The sequence below is a fragment of the Festucalex cinctus genome, chromosome 6, assembly GCF_051991245.1.
Source record: "Festucalex cinctus isolate MCC-2025b chromosome 6, RoL_Fcin_1.0, whole genome shotgun sequence".
Classification (NCBI taxonomy): domain Eukaryota; kingdom Metazoa; phylum Chordata; class Actinopteri; order Syngnathiformes; family Syngnathidae; genus Festucalex; species Festucalex cinctus.
The window spans coordinates 25,252,223-25,269,448 of record NC_135416.1 but is presented as its reverse complement, the minus strand read 5'-3'; the positions used below and the strand labels follow the sequence as shown (position 1 = coordinate 25,269,448).

The following is a 17,226-nucleotide window of genomic DNA, read 5'->3' as shown; positions in this document are numbered from 1 at the left end:
TTGAAGGCCATTTTAATTTATGTAAAGTATATTTCACATTTGATATTGTACTGTAATGTTGTGGAAGTGCCCAACTGGGGACTGGAGTTGAGAATTAGCTCTAGCTATAACTTCTATATGTATCATCACATCAGCTGCAACTTTGTAACTATGTTTGACTGCATTTTCCCTGTGAAATCAAGATTTGAATTTGAAAGAAAAAAAATAATGCGAGTAATTTCTTCGAGACTGTTAAGAGAGCCGTTAAAAGGTGGACCATGGAGCTTATCAATATTCCGCCTTACGCTAGTTTAGTATCAAGGCACGGTACCCATCCCAACACCCGCAGGAACCATTATTTATGTATTCATTTATTTTTAAAGGCACGGTCTTCTGTCTTCAGTCAGGAAAATGCACTATATAAATACAGGATGTACACCCACAAACTCCTTCTCAGTCTTCACCTCTGGGCTTCTGTTAATGTGTGGTGGTGATTTATTCCTAAACCCCCACCCCCCAGCCTATATTTAGAATTTTTTTTTATTTTGTCAACAGCGGGACGTTTCTGCAGACAGACAGTTGATTACCCCTTCTCCAGCCAATCGCAGAGCGGTGTGCGTGTGTCTGTGTGTGTGTGTGTGTGTGTGTGCGTGTGTGTGTGTGTGTGTGTGTGTGGTGGTGGTGGTGGGGGGGGGGGGGGGGGGTTGTGTTGCAGACGGGGCCGGGCGAATTTGTCGGTTTCATGACGTCACTCCCGCGACAACTTGACAGCACGCACAGATTTTATTTTTCACTCACTCACTCGCTCGCTCACTCACTCACTCACTCACTCACTCACTCGCTCACTCACTCACACATGTAAGCGTGAGTGAGTGAAAAAAAAAATCCGTGCATGCTGTCAAGTTGCTGCGGGAGTGACATTTTCCTGAGTGAAAACGGAAGACTGTGCCTTTAAGGACAAATTACATTTAGCAACATATCAACAAAAAAAAGCATCTGTGAATGCCGGAGTTATTTAGCAGTGAATCTTTCGACTCCCTCCCTTCACTCTGTGGGATGTGTGTAACTTCTCATCCCTCCCCTCTCTGCTCTACTCCCAAAGGTGAAAACAAGAGGTTGGCCTCTCGTTATGAACTTCAAATAGGCAGCTCATTTAGTTTGAGACGTTTCATCCCTGCAAGCAGCCAATCATACTGCAGTTGGATGTGCCTTGCTTAATATAAAAGTCCCCTCAAAATGAAAAAGGTCATTTTAGCAGTTATTGAAACCTTGACTTTTTCAAACGCTGGTAAACAGCCAAACTGGTAATTGACCCATGCCTATTCATAACCTGGAATGGAATTACTATGTGACCATAAGTAAAATGTGTAATTTGCTTGGTAATTTTAAAATCAAACATTACAGGAGTGAAGTTCTGCGATGTGAGGAATTGCTGGAGTTGCTGCTGCTGTTCCAGAATGATCTGTTTCTGCTGCTCTGAGAGGAGAGAAGACCTGAAAGGTGGACAATAAAAGGAAACCAACTGATTCAAAGTTTGATTATAATAAGTGGGCAGTCTTTGCAGCAATTTTGGTTACGTACGGGCTCACACTCTTGGGAAGCTGAAAGCTCTGTGCCATTGTCTGGGGGTTGAGCGGAGGTGGCTGGGGCCGCAGAGCAGCGAGCGTGGACTGGGAGGCGCTCTGGACAGGAGAATGGATGACGCCGTTCAAACCGCCATTCATCAGCTGAGGACTTCCAGCATGAGATGCGAGTAGGCCGCCCGCCGCAGGCTGAGTGGAAGTGCCGGCCTGACTGATTTGCCCCGAACTGTCACCTGAACCTCGCCCATTCATCACGGATTGACTCAAGGAGGCGGGGCTTTGTTGAGGAGGAGGAGTACTCTGGAAGGAGAGGGAAGAGCTACTGCGGGACGGACTACCAGAGTGGAGATCCTGGTAAGATAGAAACGGAAAGTCAATTCAGCTTTTTTCGATCTAAGCTTGCTTTTGGTGTTTATGTTGACGTGCATTTCAGTGCAGAGGCTGGAAGCATCCACCGCCCTCATCATGAACATCCAAGCAGGAAAAGCCAAAGACTGCATTTGTTAATATATTTGGAGAGGAGGACAGGTTCTCACCTCAGAGGAGGTAACAAAGGAAGTGTCATTAAGGAAACTGCTCTTCGACAGGGGACTCTTATTGGTGATTAGAGGGTCTGAGAAAAAGAGAGGCACAGTCAAAGGCCGTTTCATCCATTTTCTATACCGCTTGTCCTCATAAGTTAAAGCGATACAAGACTTATAACTCCTTTTCCAGTTTTGGATTAGGCATTGTGTATAAATAATAAATGCAAATATCTCGGGCATCTTATTCCCTGAATTTTCTTTTAAACCGATTAAGTATCAAAATAAGAATATACCGTGGGGTGAACGCCATTATTCTGGTCACGTGACCGTGGTGATGTATCCTGTGCGTAAACGACAGCTGCCGTTGTTCACTTGAATGGGAGTTTGCTGACGTAATGGGCAAGAAAAAGGCCGTCTCTATCCCAAATACTGCGCCAATTCTGTTCAGAGTAAAAACCTCAGCACGTCCGGTTTCATGTAATTCCGTGTGAGAATGAGGCAGGTGGGGGTGGCCTCCTAATGTGGGCTAAAACGTGCTTAGCATACATGTAGCATGACCTGTTAGGGTAAAAGTCACCCAGATGTTTACCGTCCAGGTTGGGGACCGTCCACAACTTACATTTCCAGAGTGAATAATGTCAATGGTGACTTAACTGGTAATTTGAGCCTCTCTCACACGCAACTTGCAGACGTGCCCCAACTTCGACTCGCGATGAGGCGGTCGGCTGAATGTGTTAACCATTTCACAGAACAGCTGGTTAGTTTTTCACAAGTCTTGTATTCCTTTAAAGGTGAGCTGGAGCCTATCCCAGTTGTCTTTGGGTAAGAGGCGGGGGAGACCCTGGACTGGTCGCCAGCCAGTTGCAGGGCAGGCAGCTTTTCCCCCTCTCATTCACACTTATGGACAATGTGGGGTATTAGCATGCATGTTTCTGGAAAGCGGGAAGAAGCCACAGTACTTGGGGGGAAAACACCCACGCATGCACAGAAATACCACTCTGCACAGAGCCAAAGACAATTTCATAAAACTAAAACAAGTCAATCGTGCATGCGTGTTTAAAAATGTACCATGCACATGATGCAGGGGGAGAACGAAGCAAGAAATGCGCACATGAAGAGCAGGTGATCTACACCTCACCTGCATAATAATGTGTCATGTTAAAGCTAGAAAAACACAGACATGACAAATCTGACCTTGACTTGAGGACAGGAAGTTGATCCGAGCCGCGGCGTGCAAAGAGCCTTGGACAGAATGAGCATGAGGGAAAGGTACAGCCAGCTCGGTGTTGAGCAACTGCAGTCGTTCCCTTTTGGCGGTAAGACTGAGAATCTGGTCCTGGAGCCGCTGGTTCTCCTGCTGCAGGGAGTGAAGTGACTGAAGCATGTCTACAACTGACAAGAGACAGAAAACAAGTCAGAGCACTGAGAAATGCTTCTGACATTATGTGACACTAAACGGAGTAAGCGGTTTGAGTGTGAGACAAGGTTGACTGAAACTAAACTAAATTATTTTAATTAGCAATTGATTATCAACAAAAAATGTGGTCCTAGTGCAAACCAGTCTACTTTCATGGAAGATTACATAAATTGGAGAATATTTACTGTTCAGAAGCTGAAATTCTGAATATTTGGACATTTTAAATTAAAAAGGTATCCAACAATTGATAATTTGATAATCAATTAGTTGTCAATTCAATTAATCCTTGCGCCTCTAGTCCAATTAAATACAATATACAAATATTGGAAAGAGGGCGGCACGGTGCATGACTGGTTAGCACGTCCGCCTCTCAGTACTGAGGACTCTCGTTCGAGTCCAGGCTCCGGCCTTCCTGGGTGGAGTTTGCATGTCCTCCCCGTGCCTGCGTGGGTCTTCTCCGGGTACTCCGGTTTCCTCCCACATTCCGACATGCTTGGCAGGTTAATTGGGTGCTCCGAATTGTCTCTAGGTGTGCTTGTGAGTGTGGATGGTTGTTCGTCTCTGTGTGCCCTGCGATTGGCTGGCAACCAGTTCAGGGTGTACCCCGCCTGCTGCCCATAACCAGTTGAGATAGGCTCCAGAAACAATTGGAAATAAAAAAAACAGTAAGGGGGGGTCTCTCTCTCTCTCTCTCTCTCTCTCTCTCTCTCTCTCTCTCTCTCTCTCTCTCTCTCTCTCTCTCTCTCTCTCTCTCTCTCTCTCTCTCTCTCTCTCTCTCTCTCTCTCTCTCTCTCTCTCTCTCTCTCTGGTGATTAATTTTATTTTTTTAAAGCGTTAAAAAAAAAAATCAGTTAACTCAGTTTTGCTCACAGGTGCCATGAAACATGGAGTTGCCACTGACAGGAAGATGGATAAACACGAACTCTAGGTAGTTTTACTTGCTTGATGCTTGTTGGAGAATTCTTAAGTAATTTGTGCACTTTGCTGAGCCAAATTCCAATAGCATATTAGTTGTATGCCTTTGGCAGATCATCTCAGAGCAACCTCGCAAACCAATGCTGCTTGACTAAGTATAGTTCTCTTGGGTAGAACTAAACCTGTAAGCGAGAACTTAGTTTTGAGTATTGTTTCTATGAGAAGAAGATAAGTAAAATTCCTGTCAAGCTGAGTCTTTTGATCGTTTTGCTCAACAATTGTTCATCAATCAGGAATTGTATGCAAGAAATCTATTAGAACATTATTTCAATCTAAATATACTTTCTATTGAATGATTTTACATTCATTCCAAGATTTTAATCAAGCCAATATGTGCTACAAACTTAGTAGAAAATAGTAGTCAAACTGTGATTAAGTACATAAAATTGTGTGATGAATTAGTTAAAAATGTTATATATGTATGGTGCGTAATAAAAATGTGCTGACTAATTGCAGAGACACTTTTACAGAAGAGAGGAACATACATAACTATTAAAGGGATACTTTACTTATTTAGCCATTTTTGTCAGTCAAACATGAATATTTTGCCTATAATAAATTTGATATTTTCATTATTTTTCATGTACAATTAGTACCTTTAAAAACACATTTTGTAACTTGCTGTTGACTGAAAATGACATCACAAGGGCTCAGGTAACCAATCACAGCTCAGCTTGTGAATGTCACATGACCAAGCCTGGAAAACAGGTGAGCTCCAAACCTGGAAAACAGGTGAGCTGTGATTGGTTACCTGAGCCCTTGTGATGTCATTTTCAGTCGACAACAAGTTACAAAATGCGTTTTTAAAGGTACTAATTGTGTGTGAAAAATAATTAAAGTATCAAATTAATTATAGACAAAATATCAACTTTTTATTGCTATAATGGGCTAAATAAGTGAAGTATCACTTTAATATTTGAGCAGTGAGGCCAATTCCTATTTTTGCTGTAGACTGAAAGCATTTAGGCTTGATGTCAAAAGATGAATATGTGACAAGATGGTATTTTGGATTGGATACACAACTTTGGAAATAGTGCTGTAACACCACATTTTTAGTCAAGTGAGCAAAAGTATTGGAATAAATTTTGAATTTTTAACATTTTACTGTACTCATTATAATCCCTCAAGTGGAAATTCAGCAATCCAGCACCCCCCGCGACCCTTGTGTGGAATAAGCGGTTAAGAAAATGGATGGATGGATGGATGGATGGAAGTGGAAATTCAACTCACAGTGAGTCGTTTGTATGTTTTGTTTTTCACATGAAAAACTAAAATTCAGTAAGGTGAGTTTATGAGGGCCAGATGTGAAATCCAAGGTTTCGCCCGCGAGGCTATAGCAAAGCCTGAATTGTAAATGGATTATTGAGGTGTTTTCAACCCTTTTGAAAATAAACTTTTTCTTCTAATTAAGAATTTGCACAGGCACTAGGTCACACCTAACTGAACAAGAGACAAGGAAAGAGCTTACTCACTGTTGACGCCAATCTCCCCGTTGCTATGTTTCTCCAACAAGAGCTCAATGTGGGAGCTTGCCTGTGGGATGTTCTCAGGACATGCTTGAACTCCTGCACTTAAACCATCTCTCTGGTCAAAAAGAAGAGGAAGGGAGCTCATAGGAGACCTGTGTGTGACGGAGAGAGCCACAAGGTGAAGTGTTTCATTTGCTACTTGGGTTGTTCATCTACTGCTAATTTCCTGTTTACACATATTATTTCACTAATCATTTGAACACAATTTTTGTGGAGAAAATACTTAGGTAAAAACAAAAGACATACTGTGAGGAAAGACTTTCCCTTGGCGAGTTTCCCTGACATGGGAAGCGACAGTCATCAAGGTCTGACTCTACGAAAAGGAACAAGACATCAACATTTATAGTACTGGATTTTTTGGACTACACTGGAAATCGTTCTGGAGTATAAATCATGTTTTTTGGGGGGAGTTTTGACAAAAAATGAGACCAACAACAGTGAAGCATGGACTCACGCCAAAATCCTTTTTCCCTAATCGTGGGTGTGTTTGGAAATACTTGTATGTTCCGATTGCGCACTTCTTAACTCTGAATTTTTAGAAACTCGGGGGCATATTCACAAAAGCTTTGTGTCGCCTTTGCACGGCCGCAACCAGTAAAAATTGCACAATCCGGGAGCAGCTAATTGACTAAACACGCGCTGATGGGTTTATCTGTCATTAAGTGCGAAGCCAACCAGATTGCGCCACGGTGCGCCGGTGTTATTTGTGCGTATGTAAATGAGGTAATTTGATGCAAAATATGCCCACCTCTATGCAAATGAGACTCATTGATACAGAAATTACGCAAATAACGTTTTTGGAAAACATGCCGCAAACTCGATCCCGGGATCATGACAGCCGTGAATGCCACAGTGCACCGTCGCTCTCTGGCTGTTCACGCAGAGAGGAGAGAAGAGAGAGAGGGAAGGGGACATTTCTCATTGTTTGTTTAGGACACACAACATAACCCGGGCTGATCGGCAATGACGGGGAGGCATTTTACGATCATTCTTACGTGCCAGATGCATACTGTACGCCCACGCCAACCTCTGAAAATATATTTTTTAAAAACGATCGCACCAATAATTTGTACTTTATGAATGAATGACGCCATTGTCGTTCTCTATGCTCTGTACAGCTTAATGGCGCTCTAAACGCTTACTCTCGGTCCAACCTTGCTTTCTGATAATGTCATCTTTCTCGTAACTGTTACTATAACAACCATGTTTTTGGCGCAAATCCATTGCCATGTGTGGTAAATCAGGTGCAAATTTGCTCCAAGCTGTCAGTTTTGTGGGCGTGTTTGCGCCGGTATATGATTAAAGCAATATCCTCAGTGAATAGGTGGGTAACTGGGCGCAGACTGCGGGTGCAGTTGTGGTGCAATATTTCACGCTATTACCGGATGCAGCGTATTCTTAGTGAATATGCCCCTCAGAGCGTTGTTCAAATGTACCATTCGGTTACTCACAGTGCCCCAAAAATGTTGTTGTGGACCACAGTGCATCAAGCAGTATAAATGGAAAGAGTTTGATTGGTTTAGAACGTAGACAGTGTTCAGAAATTAATGGGAGGGGAGTGCACACATTTTCTGTTTGTGTCATGAAAGAGTGTATCAAAATAAGTGGTAACCGTACTCTGCCTCATACCTGGTAATGAGGTTGGGGCTTGACTCAGTAGTGGTGGCAGTGTGGAGAGACCAGTGATGAAAGGTTGCGTGGAAGTCGCATTGTAGGAATTGCTCGAACTTGAATGCACCTACAGGAGTTCATTTTGAAAAGGAATACGGGGAATAAGTATGGAAATGCAAAGTCTGCAGTTACATATTAAGGGTAAAGAATGCATCATAAATGCTGACATATTCGAAAAAGCAGCACTGTTTGTCAAAAGAGGTTGAATAACTCCAAATCACTTGACACTGCACCATTTAAAAAAAAATGTCTCCAATGACCGGTAATGATAACAATAAACATTTATGGATGAATGCACTGTAAATACCTGTGGGTTTGAAATGACGTTGCTTGATGGGAGAGAGAGTGAGAGGGTGTGGGATGGGAGGAGTCCTGATGACAGAGAGGTGCTACACATGCCCCCAGCCAGGGACAAGGAGGTGCTGCACACCCCTCCACCCATAGAGACAGAGGTGCTGCAGATGCCCCCGCCCAGTGAGAGAGGGTTTTTAAGGCTGGAATAGATACCTGAGTGCGAAAGACACAAGGATTATTGAAAAAAAATATGCTGTATGTGTTTGCAGAGCCAGAAAAGATAAACATCTACATTTTCCAGATTTGACATTATATAACTATATCAGAGTCTGTAAAGAGGTCAAACAGGTCAGACATCACAGACAGATATTTTGCTAAATGCGTTGTTCTACAAGCAAACATGCAAGTATGCACATACAGTATACTGTAGCTGGAGTAAAAATGTCAAAGCATGTTGCACAAATACTGCACACTTGTGGACAAATAATAGTCAAAAGAAGGGGTTAGGATTTATAATGATGCTCTAAAATCCTACATCAAATAGCCCTTGGGTCATCTAGCGCAAGTGTAAATAAACAACACCTTGCAGACAAGTCCAAAAGTATTGGGAATGGTAAGGTCAATTCCTCCGTTTTAGGTTATTTACTGAAGACATTTGAGTTTCAGATCAAAAGATGACTATGAGATAAAAGTTTAGAATTTCAACTTTCATTTCATGGTATTTACATCCAGATGTGTAAAACAACTCAGGACATAGCAACTTTTTTTGCTGTTAAAAAACAGCTTGAGTCACTGTCTTTAGAAACTAAAGACCAAGTTCGAAATCTTGGGGTACTAATAGACTCAGACCTGACCTTCAGCAAATTCATCACTAAAACAGCCTTTTACCAGCTGAAAAACATATCCAGACTGAAAGACTGCATGCTTCAAGCAGACCAAGAGAAGCTTATCCATGCTTTTATCTCCAGCGGACTCGATTACTGTAACGGTCTTCTAACTGGACTCTCTCAAAAGAACATGAGACAATTGCAGCTCATTCAAAACGCTGCAGCTCGAATTCTGACCATAACAAAGAGATCAGAACATATTACTCCAGTACTTAAGGATTTACACTGGCTCCCAGTCAGCTGTAGAATCAATTTGAAAGTTCTGCTACTCGTCTATAAATCACTAAATGGTTTGGGTCCTGAATATATCCAAGAAATGCTGATTGAGTACAAACCCAGCAGGGCTCTGAGATCTACAGACTTGGGCCAACTAGTGGAACCCAGAGTTCGAAGCAAACATGGTGAAGCTGCATTTAGCCATTATGCTGCACACAGATGGAATAGACTGCCAACAGAAGTGAAGTCAGCCCCGAGTGTAAATGCTTTTAAATCCAGGTTAAAAACTTTGCTTTTTTTTTTTTCTTATACCTTTGATTAGGGACTTTTAAACAGCTTTAATTAAGTGTTTTTTTATTACGTATTTTAAAAATCCTTATGTTAAATGTTTTAAAGTTTGTTGAATAATGTTTTAAGATTGTTATTGTATGTTCTTTTTAATAAATTTTGTAACCTATTTTCATTTATTTTTCTTCCTCTGAATGTTAACTACTGTTTCTTGATGCTTATGTGTTGTCTTTCCTTGTGTAAAGCACATTGAGTTGCCTTGTGTATGAAATGTGCTATACAAATAAACTTGCCTTGCCTTGCCTTGCCTTTTGTTTGAAGCCACAAGTTTTTAGGTCAAACATTGGACAAACCATTTTATCTGTTAATTTACATAAAAATGCATCCAAACTAATTGGAAGAAGCTTCATCATGCAACAAGACAATGAACCAAAACACACGCAAGCAACAAAGGAATTCATTGGGGCGGAAAGTGGAAGGCCAAGACAATCACTGGACCGTAACCCAGGAGAGCATGCATTTTTGTCTCCCGAAGAGAAGACTGAAGAGAGAAACCCCTACTTCAAGTTAATTTAATAATGTCCTTTCCAATACTTTTGCTCCAAAAGTGGTTGGCTTCAAACACAAGGTGCTCCGTCTTGAGCTGTTTAACATCAAGATGTATATAGCAAGAAAAAAAAAGCTATAATTCTAACCTCATGGTCTGAAACACAAATGTCTTCAATATCCAACAAAAGCAAAGGAATTGACCTTAGCATTCCAATACTTTTGGAGAGGACGGCCATAAACTGCTATAAGCTGGTTTTATGACTAAGAATGACATTCAATGTACTTGTGAAAATAAGAGTCAGGCCTACATGATATCTGTCTCAAATGTGGAAATATTGGGAAAGTTTCCTCTTGTATGATGCTTTTTAGTTGAAACTTCTTTTTGTTTATGCTCTTACATTTTTTTGTATCATGTTTGTCTAAGCCTGGATCCTGAGTTTTTAAAACAGTCATACAGAGCACAGACTTCTATGTAGAATATATTGTTAGTTACTCTGAGCACAAAAAGACCTACTCATAGAAAGATCTGTAACAAGTTAACACTGATATGACTGAACAAGTTTTTTTTTTTTTTTCTTTAGATAAACTGCTATTGCGGTATTCACCTAGCATTTGCTGTCACGCTGCAAACAAATAGGCTTAAGTGCATGCACTTTTTGCTACACACAGGAAACTTGAGGGCTACCACACACACCCACTCACCCGAGCCAAGCAGCGAGTTGCCACGGCTTGTGGAAAAACTGCTTGCTGAGGAGGATGAGAATGAAGACGAGGTGGTGGTGGGCAGTGAGGAGGGGAAAGCGAGGGGTGGAACCGACACCGGGCTCGGGTAGAGTGAGGAGGTGAAGACTGGTGGTGGAGGAGGAGGAGGAGGAGGTGGGGTGTTATGATGATGACGATGATGAGCGTCTTCTTTCCTCTCTCGGTTCTTGCTTCCCCGAGGTCGGCCGGGACCATGGCGGCTCTTTTTGTTGCCGCGGTGCCTTCTCTCTTGGGACAGAGGTGGCGGGGTCAATTTGCCCTCCAGCTCTGCTTCTTCCAGGATAGGTGGTGTGCTCAGCTGCGACAACTTGCACAGAGACTTGGAAGGTTTGTAGTCTCCTGAAGAGGAGATCTTGCGGATCTTACTGCTACTACCCAGCACTGATGTGGAGGTGATGCGCATGATGGACCCAAAAGTTGAAATGGTGACCTTGTTCTCAAAAGGACTGGAGTTTCCATCTGACCGATCGTGACTCTGTGAACCAGCAAGAGGGCCCTCAGCCGGAGTCAACGCCGGCGGCTCGTGATAATTGCGATCCTCCTCATCCTCATCTTTGTCTTCCTCCTTATCGCCGTCCTCTTCCGCCTCTTGTACGGCTGACCTCCTGTGACGCTCTTTGCGGTCCTCGCCGCTGTGGTCACCGCCGCCTCGCTCGTGGTCACGCTCCAGACGGGAAGAGGAGGAGAACTGATGGGTATCTGGAGCGGAAGACAGGGCTCCACCTTCACGAGCAAGACAGAGCGGATTAAAGAAAGCTTCCCGATGCCTGAATATTTTAACTGCTACTGAAATACCTGGATTGAATGGACTCGAGGAACAGGAAGAGGAGGAGCCGCTCTTGCCAGTGCTTCCCGTTTTCTTACTGTGGTGACCGTGACTGTGCGAAATTAGCTTCTTGGACTTTGCCTCACTGTCTTTGGAACTGTGGCGACTGGAAGAGAGCTATCCCAAAACACATACAAAAATGATTTGAAATTTTAATTGTACTGTATCGAGCAACTCTCTCGTCATTCTGCTGTCCATACCACGTCTATACTGCTAGACATCACTGAAGGGACCTGGCTGTCAAAGGCCTTCTTGTGGCGCTCTTTCTGACGAATCTTGTCCTTGTGACTCTGAAATGACATATACGAATGAGTAAATAAAAATTGTCCAGTTGGATATCAAATAACTAAATACATTTAAAAAAAAAAAAAAAAAAAAAAAAAAAAAAAAAAAAAAGTCATCTGTTGACCTTCCTCTGTCGGTGGTGGTGGTGTTTGTCCTGTGATGGAGAGGTAGAGCGCCCCCGGGAATGACTGAAGGCACTACTTGCATTTTCACTGGAACGCCGTTTCTTCTGCTGCAAATAAGTAAACAAGAAATAGAAAACATCACCCAGTTCAGTCTTTTTTTTTTTTCATATATTTCACAAAAATTGTTGAAATGTCTACTTTATCTACTGCAATATTTGATGCGAATATTAAAAGTATGTGAATAACATGGCTACTTATTTTAATACAGTATGTTGTTTGAAGGGCGCTGGTGTACACAGTGTGGAGGTAGTAACACTGGCTGGACCTCGTACCATTTTATTGTAGTGATGTTTGCAGTAGCCACAATATTTGACATTGTCAGCTTCAGGGCCTTCCTCCTCACACAGCAGGCCTGCCATCTGAGCGCTAGAAACATCATCCAGTCGGCCACACAGGTGAAGAGACAGACAGCTATGTTTAAATCCACACAAAAGACATACACACATTTCCCCATAACATATACAGTATTTACAAGTAATTAAAGGGACCATTTTCAAAGGATGAACCATTTTTCACTCAAAATTTGTATTTTTGATCAGGATAACAAAACTAGGTTTTATTTTCAGTTTTATCAATTTGTTTTGGAGAAGTCAGTAAATAACTACTCTTGCAACACGATTTTCGGTTCTGCAATATGGACAAAACACTTCATCTTCCAAGTCAGAATCTTTCAAATGTACTCTCTAATTTACACTCTCCTTGCTAGATTCATCCCAATTTGTGTGAGTCAATTTCACTTGAGAGGTCCATAGATTCCCCACTTTCTCATCCTTTGGGAATTTATGCAGGATGAGACCCTCTCTTGGCACGCTGCTACAAGTACACCCAGCCACAATGCATCTGTTAGGCATATAGTATTTGCTTAAATATTCAAAATGTGTTCAAAAAATTAAAGGATATGGACAAAGCAAGGCAGGTAACACGAGTAAAATGCTGCCACCCTCCCTTTCACAATTGTCATCTAGAAGGTGTGTCAACAAGTATCTCCATCCAATTTGTGGGCTCCCCAATATGTGCTGAACGCCGTTATAAAAAAGCCCAAATCACTTCTCACTATTTCAGGGAAGTATAGCAACGATGACTGACGGTTTTCAACATTTAACTCATTCACTCCCAGCCATTTTTACTGAAGCAACCCCCTTCGCTCCTGGCTGTTTTACTTGATTTTGACAGATTGTGCAAGGCCCACAGAATATTGTGTTCTATTACTATAAAAGCATGGAACCTACCAAAGGAAAGATTAGAGTCTCTTCTTTCATCAGGAAAAAAGGAGTATAGTTGTATCTGTTTCCGTTTTGCATCAATATAGCATTAGAATATTGCTAAGTTTCATCATTATTCACATTCCTATTGAAAACTGTCAAAAAGAGCTTGGTGCAACATGGCCCTGGTTGATCTCTTATACTCTGCTGCCACCTGCTGGTCGTTTTTTTTTTTTTTTGTAATAACTACATTGCTTTAAGCCACCTCCTCACGTCAGAAGCTTTATCAAAGCCTTCTGCATGCTCTTGCAAAAAAAAAAACAACAACAACAACAACAAAAAAGACGTATAAATAAATTTTTGGGAGTGAAGGACAAAGTATTAAAAACGTATTTATACGTTGTTGGGTTTGAAAGAGTTAATAGAAGGTTGTGACATAGCAGTTGAAAAAAAATGAAATCCACTTTTGATCGCTGCATTCTTTCTATTTATAATCTCTTGATAAACGGGTGGCAGTGATCATAACAAGGATATTGGTCTCAGTAGAAGATCAACACACCTTTCCCAGAAAGCATTAGCTACATTTCGTTACTAACTACGTTAATGTTGCTTTGTGGCGTAAGTCACTTTTTTTTCATGACTGCTACCTCTGGCCTATAGCGTAACTGCAGCCTTTGTGTCAAGCTTGTGAATGGTGAGCGTTCATGTGCGTGCGCTCAAAAAAACTTTCTCAGTTCTCTTGGAGTCTGAGCTGGAGTTTGGGCTGTGCTCGACGTCGGCCTACTGTTTTGTTTAGTTTTCAGTTTCCATCCCAACTGTGTCATAACACTAAATGTCCACAGGGACGAGCATGACGTCACCCTCCACATCCACTAACGTTTTAAACTCCACAATGTATCTTTAATCTTTAAACCATTGCGAATTGGAATATGCTAAACATTTGCTGCAATGTATGGGTAACAGCATTTTGAAGACACTCATTGTGACATGGTATCATGTGAGGCGTCTGTGTGCATAAACATGAACATTAAAATGAAAAATCTTTCTTGAAGCCACACATGCACACACGCTCATGACCACTTACCAGGTGACATGGAAAGCCTGTCTGCAGCCCTGTCGGTTACAGGCCATGCACGCTCCACATGCTGCCTTGCTCTCTCTGCCATGGTCCTCACAGATGTAACATGTCTGGGGAAAGGATGATAAGACTTTGACAATTCATTCAAACATTCTTGATTGAAGAAACATTTTCTCTGTGCAGGATTTTGCATATATTACACCGGAGCTAATAGGGGTAAGCAGCCAAACAGGGGCTCTGGGTGGCAGAGTGGTTCACGTCGCTTGCCTTTGATGCAGGCGGCATGGGTTCACTTCCCCACCCGGGAGACCATGTTTGTATGTGTGCGTGTTTGTGTGAGTGAGTGTACTTAAAAAAAACAAAAAACAGTCAAACAGAAGCTGAAAGGCCCCTTCCAAGTACGAATGCTTGTCAGTAGAGCACATGTGGCTTTCTAAAGCTTTTCTAGTTTGTTGTGTATTGCTTAGTCTCATCAAACTGTTGGCCGAAGCTGTGACAAATGTACATGGTTAATACAAACACCTAAAAAAGTTGCTTTTTTTCTGTTGCAATGACATTCTCTTCTTTTATGAATCCACTTGGTTGAAAATTGCCAACTAATCATAATGCAAAGAGATCAAGTAGGAGTGATCAAACACTGAAACGCTATTCAATGTGCGTTTCGGATATGTGTGCTTTCTGTGTTTAGCGCATATACACAGGTACCGACACCTCTCACTGTCTTGCTCACAGTGAGTGGGGCACACTGGTAGGATGAATGAGGCCGAGAAACAGGTGCAGAACAAAGGAACGGCAGGCTCTCTACCTTTTAGCCTCAGCCTATGTTTTCCCCTTTGTCCTCTTGCTCCACCCAGCACAACTCCACTTCGCTCATTCGCCAATTTTACACATTACAGATTCCGTGAGATTGTCATAAAAATGACCATATCATTGTGTGGCTAATTCAGTGCTTTGAATACTTCCAGTGTCGGCTTAACGTTCACCTCCCTCATTTGGTCCCTGCGTGTTCAGTACAAAAGTGGGGAGGCTTAATAATGGCTCAATATTCCCAACTTGAACAAGCTGTGTAAAAGCAGGGTTATGTTACCCTCAAAGGACATCAACTTTGAAACGGAAGGAGACAGCAGACAGAGCCTAGCAGCCCTGTAAAAGGAAGAGTGGCTTCTCAAGTTTTCGATATCCATCCTAATGCTGTTGAGGAATGCGGGCTGCAATCTATGGCTGAATGGCTCTGACAGGAGAAACCTGCATGCAATTTACTATAGCTGACATGGTAATATGAAACCAGCCCTCCAACAGTCCTATGTGTACATTTACATGCAAACACAGAGCCAGTGCAAGCATCTGTTCAGAAAAGATATGATTTGTATTTAAAGTGCACTATTTTAAAGGGCTAATTTTGATGGATGCTGAACATGCTTTACCAGCTATCAAAAACTACAACTAGGGCTGGGTATTGATTTAGATTTCCAAAATCGTTTTGATTCGGTTCAGAAGGGCCCAATTCGATTCACATTGATTTTTGATTCAGTTAAGGATTTCATGCAGTACCAATTTTACTTTTACATGGAAGACATTCCCAGAAGTACCAATTCTGCAAAATAGTAGAAACTTCTTTCTCTTACTTGGTGCATTAGTAAAAATAAATGTGAATATTTACATTTATAATTGAATCCAATACAGTTACATTAATCCTGTATCATGTACGTTTTATTGAACATGACCTGATCAAAACCAGAAATAATAATTGAAATCAATTACAACCACAACACTATGTAAATAAAGTGGCAAAAACACTTTGGTAAATCACACATTTACATTCATGTGGCAGATTTTATACAAAGGTTCCAGTGGTTAATAAATACATCAAAACAGGGACACCTTCTATTATGTCGCAGCAGTAACCAGAAACAGCGTAGGTGTGTGACCAAGAAGTACGAAGTCCCGCCTCCTCCGTGGCATATACCCCATTTCCTTGTTGTGTGGAAGCAAGCCGTGCAACCTAATTGTTACTTGTATTGAAAGTCTGAAACATGTAAACACATGTCAGTAGGTTTGGTTTGTTTAAATTGATTTCTATCATGTTTTGTTGCAGAAAGAAGGAAGCGGCATAAAATATCAGGAATTGAATGCACGTAGATTCATTTTTGCAAATACAGTATACAGAACTTTGATTTAATGGACCCCGATTTTGTATTTAACAGAAAACAATGTCTAGTCCCCTCAAATGCTGCTTTTTACAGTAGTCGTCAAAGTCTGCGCTGATATACACAGACATATATACAGTACAGATTAGATCTGACTTAACAGATGTGCCTCTGTAGCGGCTATGTTGGCAGGGGAAACGTTCCCATCAAAGAGGTAACTGAAAGCACAGCTTTTACCTTTGCATCGCCATAGTCACATAGCTTAAAAAGTGGCGTGTCGTATCTAGTCATATGTCTGCTGTTTACTTAGGCTCTCGTCATGTTAACATGCTATACTGATTGCGGTACACATGTCTCAAGTCCTTCTCTATGACAATCAATCCCAATAGAGGTGAGAAATGGAAGCTCACTAACCTTACGGTTCACTGGCCCCCAAAGACACCCTTCAAGCACCAGTGAGGTAAGTTTGGATGACATGTAAAACATTTTAACAATTTCAAGCTTTTTAATATTTATTTACAATAATATTTGTGCAGTAGTGGATGTTTTTAGGCCACGTAAAAAAGTGCTTCAATTTAACCAACAATCAGCTTTAAAGATACTGTATGGAGGATTTCCCCCCAAAATATCTTAATAGCCTTTTTATTTTACCATTTATGACTAAAATATTTTCTAATCAACTAATTAATTCATCTCAAAAATCTCAAATGTTTTGGATGCTGTTGCTCCTATTAAAACTAAGACCATTTCATCCCGAACTAAAACACCTCGGAGGTGTGCTATCAACATAATGACTTTGAAATCCAAATGCAGAAAAGCCGAGCGAAAG

General features: G+C 41.6%; 1 protein-coding gene across 1 annotated transcript in view; it reads right to left on the bottom strand.

The window, feature by feature from the left end:
* The window catches only part of LOC144020637 (protein AF-17-like), a 29,340-nt gene that overhangs the window by 4,704 nt on the left and 7,410 nt on the right, over window positions 1–17,226 (bottom strand). Inside the window, exons 5-18 of the mRNA XM_077524314.1 lie at window positions 14,257–14,360; window positions 12,243–12,336; window positions 11,910–12,017; window positions 11,701–11,790; window positions 11,470–11,617; window positions 10,615–11,397; window positions 7,986–8,185; window positions 7,637–7,745; window positions 6,254–6,320; window positions 5,951–6,099; window positions 3,281–3,478; window positions 2,099–2,175; window positions 1,561–1,913; window positions 1,382–1,472 (exon numbers count right to left, since the gene is read on the bottom strand). Coding sequence (XP_077380440.1) covers window positions 1,382–1,472; window positions 1,561–1,913; window positions 2,099–2,175; window positions 3,281–3,478; window positions 5,951–6,099; window positions 6,254–6,320; window positions 7,637–7,745; window positions 7,986–8,185; window positions 10,615–11,397; window positions 11,470–11,617; window positions 11,701–11,790; window positions 11,910–12,017; window positions 12,243–12,336; window positions 14,257–14,360 — 2,571 coding nt within the window. The remainder of the gene's footprint in view (window positions 1–1,381; window positions 1,473–1,560; window positions 1,914–2,098; window positions 2,176–3,280; window positions 3,479–5,950; window positions 6,100–6,253; window positions 6,321–7,636; window positions 7,746–7,985; window positions 8,186–10,614; window positions 11,398–11,469; window positions 11,618–11,700; window positions 11,791–11,909; window positions 12,018–12,242; window positions 12,337–14,256; window positions 14,361–17,226) is intronic.